At 43.0% G+C, this 25,561-nt stretch overlaps 1 protein-coding gene across 2 annotated transcripts in view; it reads right to left on the bottom strand.

Annotated features, from left to right (window-relative positions):
- LOC135524281 (low-density lipoprotein receptor class A domain-containing protein 3-like) overlaps window positions 1-25,561 on the bottom strand; it is a 112,241-nt gene that overhangs the window by 36,898 nt on the left and 49,782 nt on the right. For both annotated transcript variants that reach the window (XM_064951685.1, XM_064951687.1), the window contains exons 2-4: window positions 21,741-21,887; window positions 2,195-2,320; window positions 366-500 (exon numbers count right to left, since the gene is read on the bottom strand). In XM_064951685.1, coding sequence (XP_064807757.1) covers window positions 366-500; window positions 2,195-2,320; window positions 21,741-21,887 — 408 coding nt within the window. The remainder of the gene's footprint in view (window positions 1-365; window positions 501-2,194; window positions 2,321-21,740; window positions 21,888-25,561) is intronic.

Below are 25,561 nucleotides of genomic sequence, written 5' to 3'. Positions count from 1 at the left end.
AGGCCACAGGGGTCTGGGAGATGTGTATGGAGGTACATGTCAACTGTCTCTGCAGGAACAACAAGCTAGAGTCTTGCTTCTGACTGCAAAAGTTGGCTTGGAGTGTAAGAGGAAGCCAAGTATTGAATCCTGGCGAACACTGTTAAGGATAATAATGGTGCCCTGTGACTGTGATCTCATTAGCTTGTAGCCGTGATAGTGTGTCGTTTGCGCATAGTTAGCATGCAGCTGCATACCTGCAGTGGTCAAGCAATGCTGCTATGTTTCAAGTAGTTGGCATGTAACTGTCGAATGGCTGTCTTTCTACGGTGGTCATTAGCATGTAGCCGTGTTAGCGTTTAGTTATGTAGCACATAACTCCTTACCTGCGGTGGTGAGGCAGTGTTCCTCGTCGCTGTTGTCCTGACAGTTGTCTTGTCCATTACACAGGAAGCTGCGGTCCACACAGCGCCCGTTACGACACTTGAAGCGGGCCTCCAAGCACACCAGCGGGTTACCTGCTGTGAGAGTACAATAACATGACTCAGAGGTTAGAGGTCAGGGGTTAGAGATTAGGTATGTGATAAACATTCTGTAGGCATTGTTTTGATTTGTTTTTATAACCACTAGCTCCTTAACACTTGAAGTGCAGAGATCAAACTGCGCACATCTCACCTGGCAGTTGCACTCGGAACAGAACCTACGACATCTGCAAGCGACATGTTTATGGGAAGAGTTGCAAGAAAGAAAGAGCGACAAAGATGCGTCGACTCTTAGGACAAGGGATAACAGCTAAAAGAGATCGAACTGATGCCATTGCATGAAGACAGATGCTTTACTGTAAGCACGAGTAAGGCCAAAAATAATATGTCCAATAAATGACAATAATGGACTATTTTTGCTTTTGTGCTGATTTGACTATTTATCAAGCCCACTTTGAACTGATACTGATGTTTAGGATAATGATCATTTATTAATTTGACCGTGTGTCTTGCTGACCGTGCTTCTTAGTGGTTTGGGTATTTGCATTTGGTGTGTCGTTATAAAATGAAGTTGTTACCGTGTTCCAACGCACATGCTTTTTTTTTTTACATAGTTGTACAAAGGCAAAACCATGAATAAAATTGGTTTATCACTTGAAATTCTGTGCTTTTAGTGTTTGTTTTTTTACACATAGCCTACAGTAACAAACAAATAAAAATGCTATTATGTAAAAATATATATTTTCACGTATTCTAATGTTACCTAAGACCTTCATAAACACAACCAAAGGATTATTTTCCCGATAGTATTACATTTATTTATTAGACTGTTAGAATGTTGACATCCCAAAAGACACGTTATTGGCTCAAAGTGAGGTCCCTCGAGGCCTGGCACTTTAAGTGTTAAACTAAAGAGCAGAAGCTGTCCAAAAAAAAGAAGAGAAACCTCAAACCTAAATCCAAAACATATACTGTAACACAGTCCAATTTAACAGAAACGTTAGGATTTTAGACTATCCAAAATTATCAGAAATTTGAAGAGGGGAGTAATGAAAAAATGTAACACATCACATGGAATCAAGAAATACGGTAAAATCATTTGATCAGGGTTTTTGATTAGATACAAACAAATCTAACTCCAACTAGCATGAGAGACATCAGAAAAGTTCTGATTCCTCTTTGCACTCTATGCTGCTTGGCCTTTGTTCCAAGCCTGGGCAGAATTAGGCAGAATTATCTTGTGAGACGATTCCGACAATTACCCAATGGAGATGATGTGGTCGGCTCTGAGAGTGCGCCGCTCCCAGCCCAGAGCACACGGAGGGAGAACAGCTCCATTGAAATAGCTAGATTAGATGTGTAAGCCGCGTCGGCGTGGGGGCCTGCGGGCTATGCATAGTGTTTCTGACGATGGAGAGTGATTGGTTCGTTAAAAGCTGCTCGGTTGAGATGGAGAGAGACAGGAACAAAGACACCACTCCCACCAACCCCTCTCCCAATCCTCCACTATAATATACTACAGCTGGCTCCCAAATGATCCCTATCTCTGTACTGTGTCTGCTAACAAGAGGACAAATCGCACTGACTATAGGTCCAGAAGACCAACCTGAGTGTGAATAAAGTATGTGGCTAAATAGAGAGTGGTTTCCATAATAATTGTATATTAGGGTCACGATGAGGTTTGGTTGTAAGGGTTATTATGGGATGGGAGGTGGTTGCCGTGGGATACTCACTGCAGTTCTCCTCGTCGCTCCCGTCAGGACAGTCACTGAAGCCGTTACAACGGAAGCGCCCGATGATACAGTGGATCCCGTTGGCACAGGCGAAAAACGTTGGAGCACACTTGGACTTTATCTTGGCTGTGGGGAGGAGATAGGAGATAGGGAGAGAGAGAGAGAGGGGAGAGAAGGGTCTGTTATTTAGGATGATGGCAGAAATATCTATGGATGGATGATGCTGCAGTTTAAAGTGTGTCATAATAGAGTTGAGTTGTGGGGATGAGAGAAGTAGAGAGCGAGAGAGAGATAGATGAGGAAGAAGAGAGAATGAGAAGGAAGGAAGGACAGCAGGAGAGCGATGGAGGAGAGGTAAAGAAAGTGGGGGACGAAAGGAGAGAGATGAAGAGCAGGAAAGGAAGAGAGCAGGAGAGAAGGAGTGAGAGAGAGGAGGAGAATGGTAGGGAGAGAGGAATGTGTTATATGGGACAATTCCAGACAACCAATGTATATTACAGGATGTTGATGGAGTGTCATTCATGGCCTTAAAGGATCCTCTTATTGGCATTCTGGCAATGGTGCACTTTGAATACAGAACTGTTGTTCAGTCATACTAAAGGTCAGTGAATTAATCAGTTCTACTTATCCTGCAGTACTTCTTTGCACTTTCTCTATTGGCCTACTGCCCTCAGCTTAAGAGCTACTGGTTGGAGACAGAATGGAAAGCAGTTAGGAAGGAGAGCAGGCAGAAAGCAGACAGAGACAAAAAGAGAAAATATAGTGGAGGGGACCCTTGGAATAGATCCAACACCAGTCAGTCTAACGGAGGGTAGATGGAGAGAGGGCCAGAGGACAGATCTCAGTGGACAGCCAGGAGATTGACGAGCCTCCACCCCCATCATTCGGCACCGTTTAACACCAGTAGCACCGAACCTCAGCTGCCTGACTCAGATATATTGATCTCCCCTCTCTGGAGGAGGAAAACACTGTGCAGGAAGTTGCTACACCACAGACAGTGACTTGTGGTCAGACCAGAAAGACCTTGGTTACTCGGTTACTGATTTTCAATCCATTGCAGATAGTGGCATTCTAGGGCCAGGATTGGCATTTTGAGAAGTGCATTGGATTTGCACATGGAGTCTGTCCCATAGTGTGACCCAAACCTGCCATGGCAAGATGAGTCCACCATCTGGGACATGCTACTGTGCAAATGAAAGAACCCCTGAGAGTGTTATCTAGATTAGAAATCCACTAACTGGAGAGAGAGAAAGCAGAAAACATGTTTTAGTCAATGGTTAATTCCCCCTGGAAAATGTATGCAACACAAAAGCTCAGTAACTCAGGTGCTTAAAGTATAGATCAAACTTTCTGTCTAAGTAATCCACCTCATACAAGAGATACCAAGTAGGTTGCATAGCTAGCAGCCAGTTGAGCAACCACTGCCAGTAACCAGTTAGCCACCAGTATGTGGGCACAGACACTGCATACATAACAGGCGGCTCTAGTAAAACCCAGCATTTGAAAGCAAGGCCTCAAACCCCCTAAAGGCGGTGTACTGAGTGGGTACACAGTACACCTCTCAGCTAGCCAACACCCAAACATCTCCCTGTGTTTTCCCCACTCTTAATAACAAAGAGAATCGGCCTGTCCACAGCGATTTTTCATATGCTAGGGGCTGACATATCTCCCCTTACAATCTATTGTGGAAGGCCGATTTATGAGCTCTTTCAAGCTGTGTCGATAATGTGTGGTAGAGGGCACCCGCATATTCTCCTCTCCTGGCTGAAGAGTGGGTGTGTGTACACTCTGGAAGCCTTTGTTTACTGCCCCAGAGGTGGCCCTGAGCGCTTAAAGCCCATTTTGCATGGGTGGTATATCACATTCATTAAACAAACGCTGGGGAGAAAAGAATACATGGCTCCGAGCTGAAGCACAACATAAAAGCAAGGATCTCAACAGGCCGTGTAGGTGTACATTAAAGTTAATTTCCCGCAAACAATGAAGAAAACTCAAAGGTTGTTGTTTTTTCCTCATATTTTCTCTCACTCTGTCTCACTTTGATGTAGAAAACAATAAAAACAGGTTCCCGTCAATCACATATGTCTTGTTTGTATTTCTTTTGGCCTCCTAAGAAAGTGAGAATTCAAGCTGAGAATGATTTGTGGATACGAAGCCATTTAAGACCATTGAGATGCACCCCTGTGGAGGTGGGTAGTAAACCGCATGCTATAGCGTGGTATGAAACAACTTTTAATTGAGGAACCACTGTAGTATCACATCCGGTTGGAGGTCGCCTCATCCTTCACAGGTAGAACAGAGTGCAGCTCTAAGGACATAAAAAACAATCAAAGTTGATTGGAGATCCATTTTGGAGTAAAATAAGGGGAGTGAAGAGGGCAGAGACTTACAAAATAAAACTCAGACCCTGTTATTACATTTTCCTTGTTTCTCTTTGTTTTTGTTGCCTTGAATTGTTCGCTCTCCACCTCTCTGAATTGAAGAACTTCCATGTTGTTGTTTTTTCCAGTCAGAGCATTGCTCTTCAACCTCTCCCTCTCCCTCTCCCCCTACCTCTTTCCCTCTCCCACCCCTCCCGTGACTCTCTCCCTCTTAGTTGAACTTCTTTCATTCCGGGCCAAGTTTTTTTTTTCCTTTTTCTCTGAGCCTAAATAGAAGTTGTTTACAAAAACCAGCCCCAGTTTTTTTTCTGTGTTGAATGGCTTCCAAAGTTAGTGGCAGTGTTCAGCGCAGCAGAAAAAAATGAAACCGAATGGCCTGCAGTCAGGCCGATTCCTCTAGACAAGTCTATCACCAGCAGTAAAACACAACCTGATCTCACTGACACACACTAACACATGGACGGAAGCACAAACAAGCGCAGAGGCATGCCCACGCACGCACACTTCAGGGGTGAGTGCTTTTCCTTTCAAATCTCTCCTAAACCTTATCCAAGAGAGCATTCTTAATATCAAATGTGTTTGCCATAAAACTTCCAAGCAAGCAAACATTTTTTCATTGCTTTAATTAAATACTAAGGTTTTCCCTCTTCATGCAGCCAAACGAAGGCCATTGCTGCATAGCACACATACTGTTGAACCTTTGAGTAGCTGGGGATTCATCTGAGTCCCTTTATCATAGATGGACACAATGAAAAGCAGCACATATTAAAACACATTATTGTTTCTTCAAATCCAATCAAATGTTATGTCACATGCTTCGTAAACAACAAGTGTAGACAAACAGTGAAATGCTTACTTACAGGCCCTTCCCAACAATGCATATATATATATTAGTAATAGAAACATAATAAAAATGAGGAATAAATACACAATGAGTTACGAATCGTTGGCTATATACACAGAGTACCAGTACCAAGTCGATGTGCAGGGGTACTTGAGGTAGATAGGTCATTCTTAGGGCCCTCCTCTGACACCGCCTGGTATAGAGGACCTGGATGGCAGGGAGCTCAGCCCCAGGGATGTACTGGGCCGTACGCACTACCCTCTATAGAGCCTTGCGGTCGGATGCCAAGCAGTTGCAATACCAAGCAGTGATCCAGCCAGTCAAGATGCTCTCAATGGTGCAGCTGTAGAACTTTTTAAGGATCTGAGGGCCAATGCCAAATCTTTTCAGCCTCCTGAGTGGATAGAGGTGTTATCGTGCCTTCTTCATGACTGTCTTGGTGGCTGTGGACCATAATAATTCCATAATGATGTGGACACCAAAGAACTTGAATCTCTTGACCCGCTCAACTTCAGCTACGTCAATGTGGATGGGGGCGTGCTCGGCCCTCCGTTTCCTGAAGTCCATGATCAGCTCCTTATTCTTGCTGTTGTTGAGGGAGAGGTTGTTGTCCTGGCACCACACTGCCAGGTCACTGACCTCCTCCCTATAGGCTGCGCATCGTCGTCGGTGAGAGAGGACCAGGAGTTGAAAGGACATTATCTGACCTTGCCTGTAAGTTTGTGAGGGAAGGAAAATCGATGGGTGATGGAGTCTGGGTGAAAGAAAGGAGGGCAGCCAGAGACTGAGGCAGTCTGCTAGGAGGCTGGAAGATCAAACTAATCAATCTGGCCCCTTCAGAGTCCTGGCCCAGTCTGGCGCCGTACAATACAATAACCTTCTGAGGGAGAACAACCTACAGTAGGTTGGTCCTAAAGAGCAGCCTTCAGCCTTGCTTTCTTTTGGCCCTGAAACTTTAATGGAACTTTATGATCACGCCCGGCCAACAACATTCAAGCGATGTTACCGATGTGCAAAAGAGGAGCAGTGAGTGACTCCCATATGCTGTACATATTTACAATGATTGAAAATAACATTTCAATGAGCCTACATCATAAACCATCAAGGCATTATGAGCAAATGTTTTCCTAGTAGGTGATGCCACAGGGCCAGCAACCTTCTGTCAAGACCAGTGTGTGCAATATCAATTATGAAAACATAATTTCGAAGGCATCTGCATTTAGAAAGCTGGCTTTTTTAACGGATGGTAAGACAGAGCGATACAGACAGGCTACTTGGTGTAGAGAATGAGCGTTGTTTAGTGCAGTGATAGATCTCTCCAGTAAAGACTCTATTGCAATATTCATCAGAGGGGCTCATATCTTCTAATAGCCTTGTTTCAAGTCAGTGCATCCGACAATGTGTGCTCTACAACGGCACATTAGCATTTATTTTTCTTTTGTAGATTTCAGGGAAGCCGCTTTGCTGGTGCGCAACTGTCTGAGGGGCAGGGAGGGAGTTCAATCAGAAGTAGAAAGACAGAGAGAGGAGAAAGAGAGGGGAGAGAGAGGAAGAAAGAAAGAGAGCAAGGCCTTAATCAATATTTCATCCTGGTCTGTGGTATTAATTGCAGAAGCTCATTGATCAGTCATCCATTAAGCGTCTGGGCTGCACCAAACCTATTCTAGGTCCCTCTGCACTCCTCTCCCCATCCTTCAACTGCTCTCTCTTCTTCTTCGCTCCTCTACTATCTTTTTCTATCCCCTCCCCTTCCTCCTCTTCTACATTTGTCTTTCCTCTCTTTCCTTTTCCTCCCCTACTTACTTCTCTCAGGTCTGATGTATTTTTTATTATCAATGTGTGTAATAAAAAAAGGTGTTCCTTTAATGTTGAAATAGATGGTCTCTTCTCCTCTGTGGTGTGTGAGGAGTGTGTCTGAGACAGAGCTGTAACAACAGATATTAAACCACACACACACACTCCCTCTGTAAGCCCCACAATCCTCTCTGGCCTCTCCTCCATGACACAGACTTTCCATAAGCTCCACACTCCCACTGGCCCCAGGAGGACATGGAGGGACAAGGGAGAGATGGAGCGAAAGCGAGAGAGAGAAAGCGAGAGAAAAGAAACACATGTTGCATGCACGTTTCGCAGACACACACACAAGCTCAGAGACATTGTGGTGGAGCTGGAAGGATCATGGCCAAACAGCCAGCTTTCTGGGATTTATTAATTTTCATCCCCTTACTTTTTCTGCCTATATTCCCATCTCCCCCTTTTTCTCTCTCTGTCCTTTGTCCATGCCATTACCACCTCTCTCTCTCTCCTTCTCTCACCATCTTCCCTCTCTCCCACCTCTCCTCCCCTCTCTCCCTCCTTCGATAAGGTTCGGGGTTAAACGCCACTAAGAGGGCATGGACGGACCGGTAAGCCCCATTAGCTCTCCTCTCCTCTGCTCTCCTCTCCATACATAGAAGACATTTACATGTATGTATGTACAATGGGGCAAACAATTATTTAGTCAGCCACCAATTGTGCAAGTTCTCCCACTTAAAAAGATGAGGCCTGTAATTTTCATCATAGTTACACTTCAACTATGACAGACAAAATGAGAAAAAAAAATCCAGAAAATCACATTGTAGGATTTTTGATGAATTTATTTGCAAATTATGGTGGAGACTGACTGACTGACTGACTGACTGACTGACTGACTGACTGTATGTATGTATGTAGGTGCAAACTACCAAACTACTGAGACACGCACACAATCTATTTTCCACCCTTAGGAGCTAGAAGCAGATCTGCCATATCTGTCGGCGTCATCTGTAAACAATAAGCACACAAAACACTGCATTTCAGGAGTTCTGTATTAGAAGTGTTCATTTGGGACACAGATGTAATGTGAAAAATGCTTCATTTGTAAAGGGGATTGACCTTGCATTGGCTTTGCAACACAGTAACCAAATAACTTAATGTAATAATGTATTACAAGAACATGGAGATATTAGGCTTCTTTTCTCTGAGTGCTGTAGATGTTGAATGCTATGTCAAAGCGAGCGGCAGTATTAACATGGCTCTGGCTGACCTCTTTGCTGGAGCGCAATTGTCTGAGGGGCAGGGAGGGAGTTCAGTCTGAAGTAGAAAGAGAGAGCGGGCGAGAGAGGGGGAGAGGGAAAGAGAGAGAGAGAAGCACACTCAGTCATATCAGGAAGAATGTATGCTGGCAGAGAGAAAGAGAAGGCAGAGAGAAAGAGAAGGCAGAGAGAAAGAGAAGGCAGAGAGAAAGAGAAGAGAGAGAGAAAGCAGGAAATGCAGGCCAGGTTTGTATGACTCCCTGGGCCAAACTTTTCAACTGGTTGTCATGGGGATAGGATGCAGGAAGGAAGATAGCAAAAGCTACTGGGGCATCAAGATAGCAGCATATTTCCTTGAATATGATCAAGGTGCGTGTGTGTATAACCACGTGTGAAGAAAATAAGTGTGAACTATTATTGTGTATGAGGTGAGTGTAAGTACATAGCTGGATATGTTCACTTGGGAGTTTGTGTGCGTGTGTGTTTATATTTGTTAGTGCATGCGTGTGTGTGTGTTTATACATTGTCTGAGTTGCATATGCACATGGGTTTCAGTGTGAAACAAACAAGTCATTTGCATGTCCAGATCAGCCAGTCAGCCAGCACTCCAGTCCGTTCCCCCTTGACTACATAATTTCTATAAACAAATTCTCATTAATGAGTCATGGGGGATATCTGATTGTATATGACCTTTACTTTCAGCTCTGCACGAAAAAAACAATTTGTGTGAAGGCCGCCCACATCAGGGCTAACCACTGGCTAAGTAGCCTTGTATTCTGGGGGGTTAAGAAACCAGAGTAATGATTCTCATCCACCAGACAGAGGCAGAGCAGGGAGCTAAAAGGACAATGGTACTGTACTGCATGGACTGGTACAACCTTCTGGTGCAATACAGCTGCCATGGCATCACTCACATGGGTGCTACATGTTAGTAGTTGAGGTGAGTCCTTAACTTCCTACCTTTAGTATGTAAAGCACTTTGAGCACCTGGGAAATAGGCTATTCCCAGATAAAGTAGACATTCTTATTCAGGACACAGAGGTAGGACAGCTAGCTAGCTAAAGGCTAATCGAATAACAGGGCAGTCCAGGCTTCAGCCAGACTGCAAATTGACTGTAAGAATCCTTAACAGATAATATTTGACTAAGACAATAATTTTCACCGTGCTTACGTTTGTATACGATCACATACAGTGAGTGTACAAAACATTAGAAACACCTTCTCTTTCAATGACAGACTGACCACGTGAATCCAAGTGAAAGCTATGATCGCTTGTTGATATCACCTGTCAAATCCACTTCAGTCAGTCTAGATGAAGGGGAGGAGCCCGGTTAAAGAAGGAATTTTAAGCCTTGAGAAAATTGAGACATGGATTGTGCGTGTGTCATTCAGAAGGTGAATGGGCAAGCCAAAATATTTAAGTGCTTTTGAGCAGAGTATGGTAGTAGGTGCCAGGCGCATCAGTATGAGTGTGTCAAGAACTGCAACGCTACTAGTTTTTTTTACGCTCAGTTTCCCATGTGTATCATGTGTATCAAGAATGGTTCACCACCCGAAGGACATCCAGCATTTCGACACCTGTGTATATCTCTCTATTATTGTTGGGTGGTATCCTGATGTTCTAATCGTCATACCGTCCTTCTCTGTGATTTATGGTATTATCGACTTAGTACACAAAAAAGTGCCAAAAAAAAGCCCATCCGGTGTCTATTGCCAGAATGCTAACTAAATTAGCACAAGTAATGGCACATTTCCATGGACGCTGCTAGCTAAATATTCTAACGAGTGCAAAAGAAAATACACAACCTGCAAAGACAGGCAATCCAGCTCATAAAGTTATCAATTTACAGTACCAGTCAAACGTTTTGGACACACCTACTTATTCCAGGGATTTTCTTTATTTTTTACTATTTTTCTACATAGAATAATAGTGAAGGCATCAAAACTAGGAAATGTGTAATCATGTAGTAAGCAATATTTGAGATTCTTGACAGTAGCCACCTTTTGCCTTGATGACAGCTTTGCACACTCTTGGCATTCTCTCAACCAGCTTCATGAGGTCGTCGCCTGGAATGCATTTCAATTAACAGGTGTGCCTTGTTTAAAGTTAATTTGTGGGATTTCTTTCCTTCTTAATGCGTTTGAGCCATTCAGTTGTATTGTGACAAGGTAGGGGTGGTATACAGAAGATTGCCCTATTTGGTAAAAGACCAAGTCCATATTGTGGCAAGAACAACTCAAATAAGCAAAGAGAAATGACAGTCCATCATTATTTTAAGACATGATGGTCAGTCAATGCGGAACATTTCAAGAACTTTGAAAGTTTCTTCAACTGCAGTCGCAAAAACCATCAAGCACTATGATGAACCTGGCTCTCATGAGGACCGCCACAGAAAAGGAAGACCCAGAGTTACCTCTGCTGCAGATGATAAGTTCATTAGAGTTACCAGCCTAATGGCAGCCCAAATAAATGCTTCACAGAGTTCAAGTAACAGACACATCTCAAAATAAACTGTTCAGAGGAGACTGCGTGAATCAGGCCTTCATTGTCGAATTGCAACAAAGAAACCACTACTAAAAGACACAAATAATAAGAAAGACACAAATAATAAGAAGAGACTTTCTTGGGCCAAGAAACATGAACAATGGACGTTAGACCGGTGTAAATCTGTCCTTTGGTCTGATGAGTCCAATTTGTTGTTTTTGTTTCCAACCGCAGTGCCTTTGTGAGATGGAAATTAGGTGAACAGATGATCTCTGCATGTGTGGTTCCCACCGTGAAGCATGAAGGAAGAGGTGTGATGGTTTGGGGGTGCTTTGCTGGTGGCACTGTCAGTGATTTATTTAGAATTCAAGGCACACTTAACCAGCATGGCTACCACAGCATTCTGCAGCGATACACCTTCCCATCTGGTTTGCGCTTAGTGGCACTATCATTTGTTTTTTCAACAGGACAATAACTTTTTCACTGTAGGCTCATTTACTTGTGTGGCTGCCAGCCAAATAGCGTTGCAGTTCTGTTGTCATCTGATGAAAATGAAGCTATTTTCTGCCGAATGTGTTGCTTTAATGTATTTTCTGTGAGGGAAAACTTCTATTGAAGCACAAAAACACTCTTGACTTTCAATTTAAAACACGACCCCTGTCAATACCCAGCTGGACTCAGCTGCTCCTGCCTTCTACCATTGTGCTATTTACAAACATGCACGTGGTTGGCTCAACGTTTCTGGGGAACTACTGTAAGCTTCATATAATGTGACAGGTGAAATGAAGAACGCGATCTGCTTTATCTCCTAACGTATTAAACAAGTAGACTGCAGGTGTTTGCATAAAAAGTAGTTATGAAGATAGAGTAAAAAAAAAAAATGTCAGCATTTGGTGATATTGAAAAACAATCCTGTGGCTATTTCGAAATACTCCAGTATACGGTATATACGTTATATCACCCAAACATACTCTCTATTATGCATGGAAATACTTTGGAACATTAAAATCACTTGGAGTTGATATGCTGGTGTTTTTACAGTCTTTTTTTCTTTTCTAATAATAACTTTTAAATGTTGTTTTTTTGCTCAGAAGACTTGGAGGGGCCAGTTGGGGAACCCTGCCCTACAGAGAATCATAGATATGACCTCACAACTAGAGATGTGAAACATGGTGGCAAACATCCTTTCTATCAAACTAGCAGCAGCTCATATCGCAGGTGACACATATTTCCTGTTGCTGCGTTGGCAGAAAGGAAGCGAGGTTAACACTAATGGTAGTCATAGTGATAAGGGTTGCCATGCATACAGATAAGCAAGGAAGAACCGAGACAAGCAGAAATGGAAAGCATGTGTACTACTGGTATGGGGGTGGATAGACAGTGCATGTTGAGTGAAGGCACAGCTCTAAACGACAGGTTTGTACTAAAAAAACTAAACATTTGTTGAATCCCCAATGTGTTATCACTATGCTTTCAAACAACCAATAGAACAACCAAGTTCCAATTGGAAAACAATGTTTGATTTTTGGTGTAGTCATTAAAATGGGTTATCACTGCACTTTCGACCATTTAAAGCACAATAAAGTTAAAATGGGAATACAATGTCAGATATTTTGTATTTATACAACAACGTCATGTCTTTTCACTGTGCTTCAGAAATATGTTTTATTGTCACATGCACCAGATAGGTGCTGTGAAATATTTTGTTTTAAAGGGTAAGTCATAGTAGTATGGTGCCACTGGAGCAAATTAAGATTAAGTACCTTGCTCAAGGGCAAATCGACAGATTTTTCACAATGTCGGCTCAAGTATTTAAAAAGCATCCAATTTGTTTACAAATGTATAATTGACATGTTGGATTCACGTCTCCATCTCAAACAAACATCTAAGTTAAAGAATAGGACTAAATCTAATCAAACTTTAAATGCACTTTAAATATATTTTCTTTGATTTAGTCTTATTCTTGAACCCTGGGTTAAATTGAAACAACAGCTGTTAATGACTTCGCAAACGCTATATGGACCTAAATAGCATTGTTGTAGTCGGGTCACTAAACCTCAGGTCGAGTCCAAATTCTCCAGTGCTCGAGTCGGAGTCACAGTATATCGCCACAACTTCATGAAAAAACAACTAATTTACTATTCATCACTATCTCCAAAGTTTTATTCAATACCTGTTTAATTTCTTATTTACTGCATAAATACATTTAAGTCAAGCTCTCACTTTTTTATAATTGCCCACTGATATGAGTGTAGGTTGACTAAAGGGAGACTTGTCAAAACCTGGTTAACCACTATTATTGAACACGGAATGAGTCCATGCAACTTATTATGCGATTTGTTAAGCAGATTTTTACTCCTGAACTTATTTACTGTAGGCTTGTCATAACAAAGGGTTTGAATACTTATTGACTCAAGACATTTCAGCTTTAAATTAAATTCTACAAACAAAATTCCACTTTGACATTATTGGGTATTGCGTGTAGATCAGTGACACAAATGTTCAATTGAATACATTTTAAATTCAGGCTGTAACGCAACAAAATGTGGAAGAAGTAAAAGTGTGAATACTTTCTGAAGGCTCTGTAAATAGTAGGCTGTTGACTGGTGGTTACGAGGAAAGCAAATGAGTCTCTTGCACGATGTTTAGGCTATGATCGTAGGTGGAGTCGGAGTGGAGCCTGCCTGCCCACAATCTATACCTGCTACCCGCAGCTCACCAGCTGATTTAGACTGTGTTCTTCCTTCCCACTGCTAGAGAACAGAACCATCGATGCGCTCCGCACTCAGTTTAGCTAATATTCTGCTTATGAAAGTAGCCTATCTAGTCCAAGCAAATACAAGTCACGAGAAGGCGAGTCCGAGTCAACAATGGTCGAGAAGACGAGTCCGAGTCAGAGTCATCAATGGTCGAGTCCAAGTTGAGGACTCGAGTACTACAACACAGTTAAATATTATCATTGATTATATATTTGACTTCAAAGGTATGGTTACATTTCATTTTCTCTGTTAACACTACCCATTGGAATGACTTCGATAGCAACAGTGAATCTATTAATTTGTTAAAATTATTCTCACGATAAGCACATTGGTAGTTGTCAGTGACAAATATCAAAGCTAAGCAGGGCTGGAATTGGTTATTCTGTAATAACCTTAGTGATCACTGTTTGTACCTGTGTTCGTAATGGCTGCTCAGTGAAATTACCTGTCCTGATTTGACATAGACGTTTGCTAAAAAACTTTAATAAGCAAGCTTTCCTTCATGAACTGGCCTCTGTAATAGAATCAGCTTGATCTCCTCTGTCGAAGACGCATGGACCTTCCTTTTTAATATTTTCAGTGGTATTGATAACAAACACGCCCCCATAAAGAAAATATGAATTAAAAACAGGTTCAGTCCCTGGTTTGACCGTGATCTTGTAGAGTTACTCCACCTCAAGAGTTACATTGGCGGAAGGCTCGGCACACGCATACTCAGGCTGACTGGCCATCGTTCAGGCAAATCAGAAATAAGTGTACTCAGGCTATCCGGAAGGCCAAAGTTAGTTGCAGTTCTTTCTCTGTGGGTCTAACCCCAAGAAGTTCTGGAAAACAGTTAAAGACCTGGAGAATAAACCCTCCTCCTCACAGCTGCCCATGTCCCTTAATGTTGATGATGTGGTTGTTACTGACAAGAAGCACATGGCTGAGCTCTTTAATCACCACTTTAATTAAGTCAGGATTCCTATTTGACTCAGCCATGCCTTCTTGCCCGTCCAACATTTCTTCATCTCCCACCTCTTCCAATGCGACTATCCCCGATGCTTCTCCCGCTTTTTCCCCTTCCCCGCTACACAGCTTCTCCCTGCAGGCAGTCACTGAGTCCGAGGTGCTAAAGGAGCTCCTTAAACTTGGGTCAGATGCTTTAGACCCTTTCTTCTTTAAGGTTGCTGCCCCTATCATCGCCAAGCCTATCTCCAGCCTTTTTAACCAAGTCATAGACTGTTCTCTCTGCAACCGCACGGCAAGCTGTACCGGTCCAAGATGCTTCTAAACAGCTTCTACCCCAAGCCATGAGACACCTGAACACCTAATCAAATGGCTACCCAGACTATTTACATTGCCCCCCCTCTTTTGCACAGCTGCTACTCTCTGTTGTCATCTATACATAGTCACTTTAATAACTCTACCTACATGTACATATTACCTCAACTACACATTAAGCTGTAGTGATACCCCCCTGTATATAGTCTCGCTATTGTTATTTTACTGCTGCTCTTTAATTACTTGTTACTTGTTACCTTTGTTTATTATTCTTATCCGTATTTTTTTAAACTGCATTGTTTGTTATTGTCTCGTAAGTAAGCATTTCACTGTAGGGTCTACACCTGTTGTATTTGGCGCATGTTACTAATATAATTGGATTTGATGATTTAATTTGATTTGCCACTGCAACCTTAAAGATCCTCAATGATGTCACCATTTCCCTTGATTCTAAGCAATGTCGTGCTGCTATTTTTATTGACTTGGCCAAAGCTTTTGATACGGTAGACCTTTCCATTCTCATGGGCCAGCTAAGGAGTATTGGTGTCTCTGAGGGGTCTTTGGCCTGGTTTGCTAACTACCTCTCTCAAAGAGTACAGTGTATAAAGTCAGAAAATCTGCCGTCTCAGCCACAGCCAGTCACCAAGGGAGCACCCCAAGGCTTGATCCTAGGCCCCACGCTCTTCTCAATTTACATCAACAACATATCTCAGGCAGTGGGAAGCTCTCTCATCCATTTATATGCAGATGACACAGTCTTATACTCAGCTGCCCACTCCCTGGATTTTGTGTTAAATGCTCTCCAACAAAGCTTTCTTAGTGTCCAACAAGCTTTCTCAACCCTTAACCTTGTTCTGAACACCTCCGAAACAAAGGTCATGTGGTTTGGTAAGAAGAATGCTCCTCTTCCCACAGGTGTTATTACTACCTCTGAGGGTATAGAGCTTGAGGTAGTCACCTCACACAAGTACTTGGGAATATGGCTAGATGGTGCACTGTCCTTCTCTCAGCACATATCAAAGCTCCAGGCTAAAGTTAAATCTAGACTTGGTTTCCTCTATTGTAATCGCTCCTCTTTCACCCCAGCTGCCAACCTAACCCTGATTCAGATGACCATCCGACCCATGCGGAGACTGGAACGAGCTGCAACAAACACTCAAACTGGACAGTTTTATCTCAATCTCTTCATTCAAAGACTCAATCATAGACACTCTTACTGACAGTTGTGGCTGCCTTGTGTGATGTATTGTTGTCTCTACCTTCTTGGCCTTTGTGCTGTTGTCTGTGCCCAAAAATGTTTGTACATGTTTTGTGCTGCTACCATGTTGTGTTGCTACTATGTTGAGGTCATGTTGTGTTGCTACCTTGCTATGTTGTTGTCTTAGGTCTCTCCTTATGTAGTGTTGTCACTCTTGTTGTGATGTGTGTTTTGTCCTATATATATATATATATATATATATTGTATTTATTTTAAATCCCAGGCCCCCATCCCCGCAGGAGGCCTTTTGGTAGGCCATCATTCTTAATAAGAATTTGTTCTTAACTGACCTGCCTAGTTAAATAAACATTAAATTAAATTTAAAAAACACTGGATGGATACCAAAGGGATAGCTGTAGATAGGCCAACTCTCCAGTAGGAGATACTGCCCAAACAATAGATATTTTTTTCTGATAGCGAATATAACGTTGAAAATCTGATGTTGTTTCAAAGGTACAATTTCATTGATGACTTTTTGCAAATCCAATTTATTTTCCACATGGATTCCACGTCACAATACATTGAAAAAAAATGTTGATTCCACCAGTTTGTTCCCAGTGGGTAGACAAGAGGAATCAGAGTGTATATCAGTTCCAGCAGCTATAATGAAGCTCTTCTCTCCTCCTCCTACCCACACAGAGAGCCAGCCACACAGCCAGCCACACAGCCAGCAACATAGCAGGCCACACAGCAGGCCACACAGCAGGCCACACAGCCAGCCACATATAATAGAACGGGGACGTTTGTTGGGAATTTGGAGGGGCAGTCACTGGAGATGTCATGTGACACAACCATCTATTGCAGGATAATAAAGTCCACTTACGCCCGGTGTCTCAGGCATTGTGTTTAGGTCTGTGTGTGTATTTACAGGTAACTGCCAAAATATTGGAAACACTTCAGTAAATGAGGGATACAAAGTCATGTATTCAGAAAGTATTCACACCCCTTGACTTTTTCCACATTTTGTTGTTACAGCCTAAATTTTTAATTAAATAAATGTATATTTTGTGTCACTGGCCTACACACAATACCTTGGGGCGGCAGGTAGCCTAGAGGTTAATAGCATTGGGCATGTAACTGAAAGGTTGCTGGTTCAAATCCCGAACCAGCAAGATGGAAAAATCACTCGTTCTGGCCAAGGCAGTTAACTCCCACAACAACTGCTCCCTGGATGCCGAAGACGTCGACTAATCCCGCACTGCTCTGATTCAGAGGGGTTGGGTTAAATGCAGAAGATGCATTCAGTTGTGCAACTGATTAGGTATCCCTTTTCTCAAAATGGAATTAGGTTTTTGAACTTTTTACAAATTAATAGAAAATGAAAAGCTGAAATGTTTTGAGTCAATAAGTATTCAACCGCTTTGTTATGGCAAGCCTTAATATGGTCAGGAGTAAAAATGTCACATAATGGTGCATAATAACTTGCACACCCAGATCTGTTTCACCTGTCTTGTGCTTGTCTCCTCCCCCCTCAAGGTGTCGCCCATTTTCCCAATTATCCACTGTGCAGTTATCCCTGTGTTTGTCTGTTGCCAGTTCATCTTGTCCCATCAAGCCTACCAGCGTTTTACCCGTACTCCTGTTTTTCTCTCTTGTCCCTGTTTTCTAGTTTTCACCGTTCTGCCTGCCCTGACCCTGAGCGCGCTTGACGTTCTGTACCTTGAGACACTACTCTGGATTACTGACCTCTGCCTGTCCTTACTCTGCCTGCCGTTCTGTACCTTTCGGGCTCTGATCTGGATCACAGACCTCTGCCTGCCCTTGACCTGTCGTTTGCCTGCCCCCTGTTTTTGTAATAAACTTTTGTTACTTCGAACTGTCTGCATCTGGGTCTTATCCTGAGGTCTGACAGTATGAACTGGCCATGACTGACCCAACAGACTCGGACCAGATCCGCAAGCCATCTTCACTCAAGGAGCCACCATTGGGAGACACGAGGAGTTACTCCTAGGTCTTATGGACGGATTCCAGACCTTGGCAGACTGTGCTTTGAATACATTGCTGGAGCAATTCCGCAGATTATCTGTGCGGCCGCCGGCCACGACAGTAGCATCCCAGCCCCCCAGTAACACCACCGTCAGCAGTGCGTCTCTCCAGGCCACCCCGGCTTCCCGAGAACCCTGCTTACCTACTCCAGATTGCGTCGCTGGAGGGTCAGGAACCTGTCGGGTGTTTCTCTCCCAGCGTTCCCTGATCTTTGAGCTGTAGTCCTTGTCCTTTTTTTTAAACCTTTATTTTACTAGGCAAGTCAGTTAAGAACAAATTCTTATTTTCAATGACGGCCTAGGAACAGTGGGTTAACTGCCTGTCCAGTACATCACCAGGGCCAAGCTTCCTGCCATCCAGGACCTCTATACCAGGCGGTGTCAAAGACTCCAGCCACCCTAGTCATAGACTATTCTCTCTGCTACCGCACGGCAAGCGGTACCAGAGAGCCAAGTATAGGTCCAAGAGGCTTCTAAACAGCTTCTACCCCCAAGCCATAAGACTCCTGAACAGCTAATCAAATGGCTACCCAGACTATTTATCCCTTCCCCCACGCTGCAGCTACTCTCTGTTATCATCTATGTATAGCCTTTAACCTTTGAATAACCCTATCTGCATGTACATAATTACCTCAATTACATCGACACCGGTGCCCCTGCACATTGACACATTGACTCTGTACCGGTACCCCTGTATATAGCCTCCACATTGACTCTGTACCGGTACCCCTGTATATAGCCTGCACATTGACTCTGTACCGGTACCCCTGTATATAGCCTCCACATTGACTCTGTACCGGTACCCCTGTATATAGCCTCCACATTGACTCTGTACCGGTACCCCTGTATATAGCCTCCACATTGACTCTGTACCGGTACCCCTGTATATAGCCTCCACATTGACTCTGTACCGGTACCCCCTGTATATAGCCTCCACATTGACTCTGTACCGGTACCCCTGTATATAGCCTCCACATTGACTCTGTACCGGTACCCCTGTATATAGCCTCCACATTGACTCTGTACCGGTACCCCTGTATATAGCCTCCACATTGACTCTGTATAGCCTCCACATTGACTCTGTACCGGTACCCCTGTATATAGCCTCCACATTGACTCTGTACCGGTACCCCTGTATATTGACTCTGTACCGGTACCCCTGTATATAGCCTCCACATTGACTCTGTACCGGTACCCCTGTATATTGACTCTGTACCGGTACCCCCTGTATATAGCCTCCACATTGACTCTGTACCGGTACCCCCTGTATGTAGCCTCCACATTGACTCTGTACCGGTGCCCCCGCACATTGACACATTGACTCTGTACCGGTACCCCTGTATATAGCCTCCACATTGACTCTGTACCGGTACCCCTGTATATAGCCCCACTATTGTTATTTGCTGCTCTTTAATTGCTTGTTTTTCTTATCTTTAACAAATGTATTTTTTTAGGTATTTTCTTAAATCTGCATTGTTAATTAAGGGCTTGTAAGTAAGCATTTCACTGTAAGGTCAACAAAATTTGATTTGATGTGTGTGTGTGTGTCAAGGAGGAGACAGACAAAAACAACTAAATTCTCCGACAAAGGAGTAGGGATATCTATAAGGTATTTTAATACCAATGCATCCACTCGGCTTCAGTGTCAATTAGAGTAACTTCATGCGAACCCATTCACATTGTTTCAGCATCAATTCAAATGATTTCATACGAAGGTGATCACTGCACGTTAGCATCAGTGCAATGGTAAGGTTAAAACTCTTGACAGAGCAGAGAGCTGTCTGAAGAACCAAGCCTAACCTAACCTGTCTGCTCTGCCAAGGCAAGGAGGTGAAGTGATGGAAGTGAAGGAGATGGGTTAGATGGATTACAGAGACCTCAGGCTGAGAGAGGAAAGGAGGGAGGAGGAAAATCCTGTCCAAAAAAGTTGTACTGAAATGAACAATAGTGAGTGAGAGAGAGAATGAAAGGGAGAGAGAGAGAGAGAGAGAGAGAGAGAGAGAGAGAGAGAGAGAGAGAAGAAAGAGAGACAGAGAGAGACAAAGAGAGAAAGAGAGAACAACAAGCCATGAACAACTCCAATGTGACGTGTCATCTTGGGAATCAGGGTCCCGTTGGCAAAATTTGAGCTGTCTGGTGACTCCCTGAGCTGCCACAGCAAACAGAGAGAGTGTTGGCAAAGGGACGGAAGGAGAGGACAAGGGGTAGGACTGTGTGTGTGTGTGTGTGTGTGTGTGTGTGTGTGTGTGTGTGTGTGTGTATTGGGTTATGAGAGTTAGGAGGGTGTGTAAACTGGGGCTGAGCCACATGTACATTTCCCAGAGGCGTCTTAAAGTCTCAGCAGAACCAGAAGGGAAGGGGGTGAGTAGATGTTTGGCAGGGACCCAACACCCGTCCCACCCAACATGAGGAGGCAGCATGTTCCTTAATTGGAGAAAAAAATCATTAGGTGAGTGAAAGGTAGGGTAACAGTCATCAGAGGGGAATGAGGGGGAAAACCCAACTGGAGATGAAGAGAGGAGGAGAGAGAGAGAGCAAGAGCGAGCAAGAGAGAGAGAGAGAAATGGGATACTTGTAGACATATTCACTTAAGAAGGGAGAATGAGACGGGGTGTGGTGGGGGTGTCGATGCATCGACTTGAGATGGGAGTTCCCCTTAAAGGGGTAATCCGCAATTGCTACATCCATTTTTGTACTTGTAAATTCACGATATGTACCCATTGATTCTTTAAGAATATAACTTAGAAAGGCCTCAGGTGCTTAGTTAAACTGACTTACCCCATCAGAACCCAAAATATAAGGTTGTTTTACTCCAATGTGTGTGTACATTTGCTTTGTTTACAAACACTGTATATAGGCCCAAAACATGACTAAAACTATAATTTGGATATCATGGATGGTCAGTTGTTGCATCCATCGCTCTGTCTATGAATTTGAGAGTGGTTACATTTCTCCAGTCCCATCCCTCTGCTTGTTACCAAAACAGGGGTGGGGAAATGCTTTGTTATTGTTTCTACTGCTGATTGCCTCTTTAAATATGTCAGGAGCTCAAAGTCAATGCTTATCAACATTCCCATCTTTATGTGGAGAGGGGGGATAAAGGGGGGAGAGCGGAGATAGAGAGAGAGAGGGGCGAGAGAGAGCGAGCGAGAGCGAGAGAGGTAGCAGGATAGACGAAAGCTCAATAAAGATCAAAGCCAAGCAACACTAGTAGGATCATGACTTTACTGGATTATATTACCGTGGTGTTACAGTGGTATTATAATGTGCTATTTCTACACACAGGCGTAATCGTCCATTGCTTTGATGGTATTAAGTTTCCCCAAGTGCTAAACTGGGGCTATGGGTTTGTTGGATAGGGGGATGGGAGTGAGGGGGGCTAGACAAGAAAGAAGGGGAAAAGCAAGAAGCACAAGACTAAACCTGGTCTCTGGTAACCCTTAAAATGCTTAGAGAGAGAGAGAGAGAGAATGAGAGAGAATTAGAAAGTGGAGATGGTGAACGGGAGCTGTACTCACGGCAGCCTTTCTCGTCGCTCTTGTCGAAGCAGTCGGGCAGTCCGTCACACTGCCACCCGCCTGGGACACACTTCCCGTCCCCACACATGAAGTTCCCTGGGATGTTACACTCTGTGGTGAAATTGTTCCCCGGAAGGAGCTGGCTCTCTGTGGGAGAGGAGGAGCGGGAGGAGGAAAGGAGAAAATGGAGGAGAGGGGTGGAGGGGAGATGAGGAGGAGGATGATGAGCAAGAGGAAGAAGATGAAAAGAAGGAGGAAGATGAAGTGGAAGAGGAAGAGGGAAATATTGTTACAATCTGAGAACTTGAACGGTAGAAGAATATTGCATTCAAAAGATAATAATCTCACAGTCTAAAGGCAGGCTATTATTATCTCCAAATGGAAAATATTAAAGGCATTCCTATATCAGTATCCAGGCAGGTCATAAAAACAGAGGATAGCATCATGAATACCAATATGAAAGTATGAAAGGGTCATATGGTGATAACAGTCAGTCTCTGAGTCAGTCTACTGCTGGCTAATATAAAGAAGGGCAGATAAGGACACACACATCAAGCACACACACACACATTTTCCATCTGATTTCCCTATCACTAAATACGACAAAACTTGCAAAACGTGCGTGCATCATTGCATAGTGAAGACTCCTTTCTAGATTCTTATGGAGACTATGACCCATTTGCCTTAGAAGACAATATGGGTATGTATGGCATCAAGTACATTTGCAAAGCTCTTCCATTGTATGATCCATTGATCCACAAGCAGAGCAGCAGAGCAGCACAGTGGCCTGTGGGCAATTCCACAATAACAGTAGCAGACACTCAGATTGCCAGACAGTATGCCAAACAAAAACATTGATTTTAAAGTTTAACAAACCATACAACTCTATGCACAATGACTACTTTTATCAATTTACACTGAACATAACACATTTACTGGAAGAACTGTGCAGATGCAAAGTTTGGTAACAGAATTATGGTAAAATCTCCCTCAGTTTTTGTGTCCACGCTTTCCAAAAACTCTGTTAGATCTCTGCTCCAAATTAGGAGTTATAGATGTTTGCAGAAAGAATGGGGGTGAAGTGGATTTACACCCGGTGACGGAATTGCGGCACCAGAATTTCATCATGGGTCCCTGATCTGTACTACACAGAAATGCATACTTTTGGATATGAATGTAATTTTAAATAGGTACAGAAATGTATAAATACAGTGCCTTGCGAAAGTATTCGGCCCCCTTGAACTTTGCGACCTTTTGCCACATTTCAGGCTTCAAACATAAAGATATAAAACTGTATTTTTTGTGAAGAATCAACAACAAGTGGGACACAATCATGAAGTGGAACGACATTTATTGGATATTTCAAACTTTTTTAACAAATCAAAAACTGAAAAATTGGGCGTGCAAAATTATTCAGCCCCCTTACCTCTTAGAGATCAGGCTACTTTTTTCAACATTCTGTTAAAAATCGCGCAACATTTCAACGTCCTGCTACTCATGCCAGGAATATAGTATATGCATATGATTAGTATGTGTGCATAGAAAGCACTCTGAAGTTTCTAGAACTGGTTCATTGGTGTCTGTGACCATAACAGAACGCGTTCCGTGGTCAACATCGCCAGAAAACCTTGTCACTAAATCGACGGAGAAAAAAATCAATCCGCCAGTCCATGTATTGTCTATTGGAAGGAAAAATACTTAAGGCTGAGGAAACAGTTCCTATAGCTTCCACACGATGTCGCCAGTGTTGTGATTTCGATTCAACTAAATCGTTGGTCATCTGAGTAATAGCCACATCCGGTTGTCAAGTCCACAGCTGTAAACAATGGAACCGGAAAAGTTGACTACGTTCCCCAAACTTGTGCCTATTGAATACAGAGTGCTCCGTGATCAATTTGATCGTTTATTAACGTTTAGTAATACCTAAAGTTGGATTACAGAAGTAGTTTGAAGTGTTTTGTCAAAGCTTATAGGCAACTTTTTTAATTTAAAAAAATAACGTTGCGTTTAAAAAATGTGTTTTTACTGGATCTGACGGTCTTCATAAATGGACATTTTGGGTACACAAGGACCGATTTAATCGAAAAAAGACCCAATTGTAATGTTTATGGGACATATAGGGGTACAAACAAAGAATCTCGTCAAAGGTAATGAATGTTTTATATTTTATTTCTGCGTTTTGTGTAGCAGATAATAGCTACGCATGCTTTACGCTACAAAATTCCTTTGTTTACGTCCCCTGTATGTGAATTTTTCTGGTATTTACACTTATGGTGGCGCTATTTCATTTTTGTTGCCTTTTAATCAGATAATTTGTCACAAAAAGATGCTACGCATGCATATAATTGCTACTGTTCGAAAGAAAAGCATTTTACAAAATCTGACTTTAACGTGAGCTTCAGGCTAGATTCACATTTTTGAGGCTCTGTCTTTCATGCGTAGCTGTGAATTGAGTACCCTGTATGTGAATTTTAATGAACCACATTTTTGAGTTTTAACGAGTGCTATTAGCATTTGGCGCAGCGATTCCAAACATTTGCATTTATTGTTGGCACGGGGGTGAAAACATCAGAAGCTCTTCGGTTGCGTCCTATGCTACTTTGCATACTCTTACACAAATTACAATTTCTATGGTTCACGGTGGGCCAGACAGGTTAAGTTAATACTTTGTAGCACCACCTTTTGCTGCGATTACAGCTGTAAGTCGCTTGGGATATGTCTCTATCAGTTTTGCACATCGAGAGACTGATTTTTTTTCCCATTCCTCCTTGCAAAACAGCTGAGCCGAGCAATCCCGGAGTGAGGTTTGGATGGAGAGCATTTGTGAACAGCAGTTTTCAGTTCTTTCCACAGATTCTCGATTGGATTCAGGTCTGGACTTTGACTTGGCCATTCTAACACCTGGATATGTTTATTTTTGAACCATTCCATTGTAGACTTTGCTTTATGTTTTGGATCATTGTCTTGTTGGAAGAGAAATCTCCGTCCCAGTCTCAGGTCTTTTGCAGACTCCATCAGGTTTTCTTCCAGAATGGTCCTGTATTTGGCTCCATCCATCTTCCCATCAATTTTAACCATCTTCCCTGTCCCTGCTGAAGAAAAGCAGGCCCAAACCATGATGCTGCCACCAACATGTTTGACAGTGGGGATGGTGTGGTCAGGGTGATGAGCTGTGTTGCTTTTACGCCAAACATAACGTTTTGCATTGTTGCCAAAAAGTTCAATTTTGATTTCATCTGACCAGAGCACCTTCTTCCACATGTTTGGTGTGTCTCCCAGGTGGCTTGTGGCAAACTTTAAACGACACTTTTTATGGATATCTTTAAGAAATGGCTTTCTTCTTGCCACTCTTCCATAAAGGACAGATTTGTGCAATATACGACTGATTGTTGTCCTATGGACAGAGTCTCCCACCTCAGCTGTAGATCTCTGCAGTTCATCCAGAGTGATCATGGGCTTCTTGGCTGCATCTCTGATCAGTCTTCTCCTTGTATGAGCTGAAAGTTTAGAGGGACGGCCAGGTCTTGGTAGATTTGCAGTGGTCTGATACTCCTTCCATTTCAATATTATCGCTTGCACAGTGCTCCTTGGGATGTTTAAAGCTTGGGAAATCTTTTTGTATCCAAATCCAGCTTTAAACTTCTTCACAACAGTATCTCGGAACTGTCTGGTGTGTTCCTTGTTCTTCATGATGCTCTCTGCGCTTTTAACGGACCTCTGAGACTATCACAGTGCAGGTGCATTTATACGGAGACTTGATTAAACACAGGTGGATTGTATTTATCATCATTAGTCATTTAGGTCAACATTGGATCATTCAG

The sequence above is a fragment of the Oncorhynchus masou genome, chromosome 31, assembly GCF_036934945.1.
Source record: "Oncorhynchus masou masou isolate Uvic2021 chromosome 31, UVic_Omas_1.1, whole genome shotgun sequence".
Lineage (NCBI taxonomy): Eukaryota > Metazoa > Chordata > Actinopteri > Salmoniformes > Salmonidae > Oncorhynchus > Oncorhynchus masou.
Note: the sequence above shows the minus strand (reverse complement) of the source record. Positions and strands in the feature narration are given on the sequence as shown.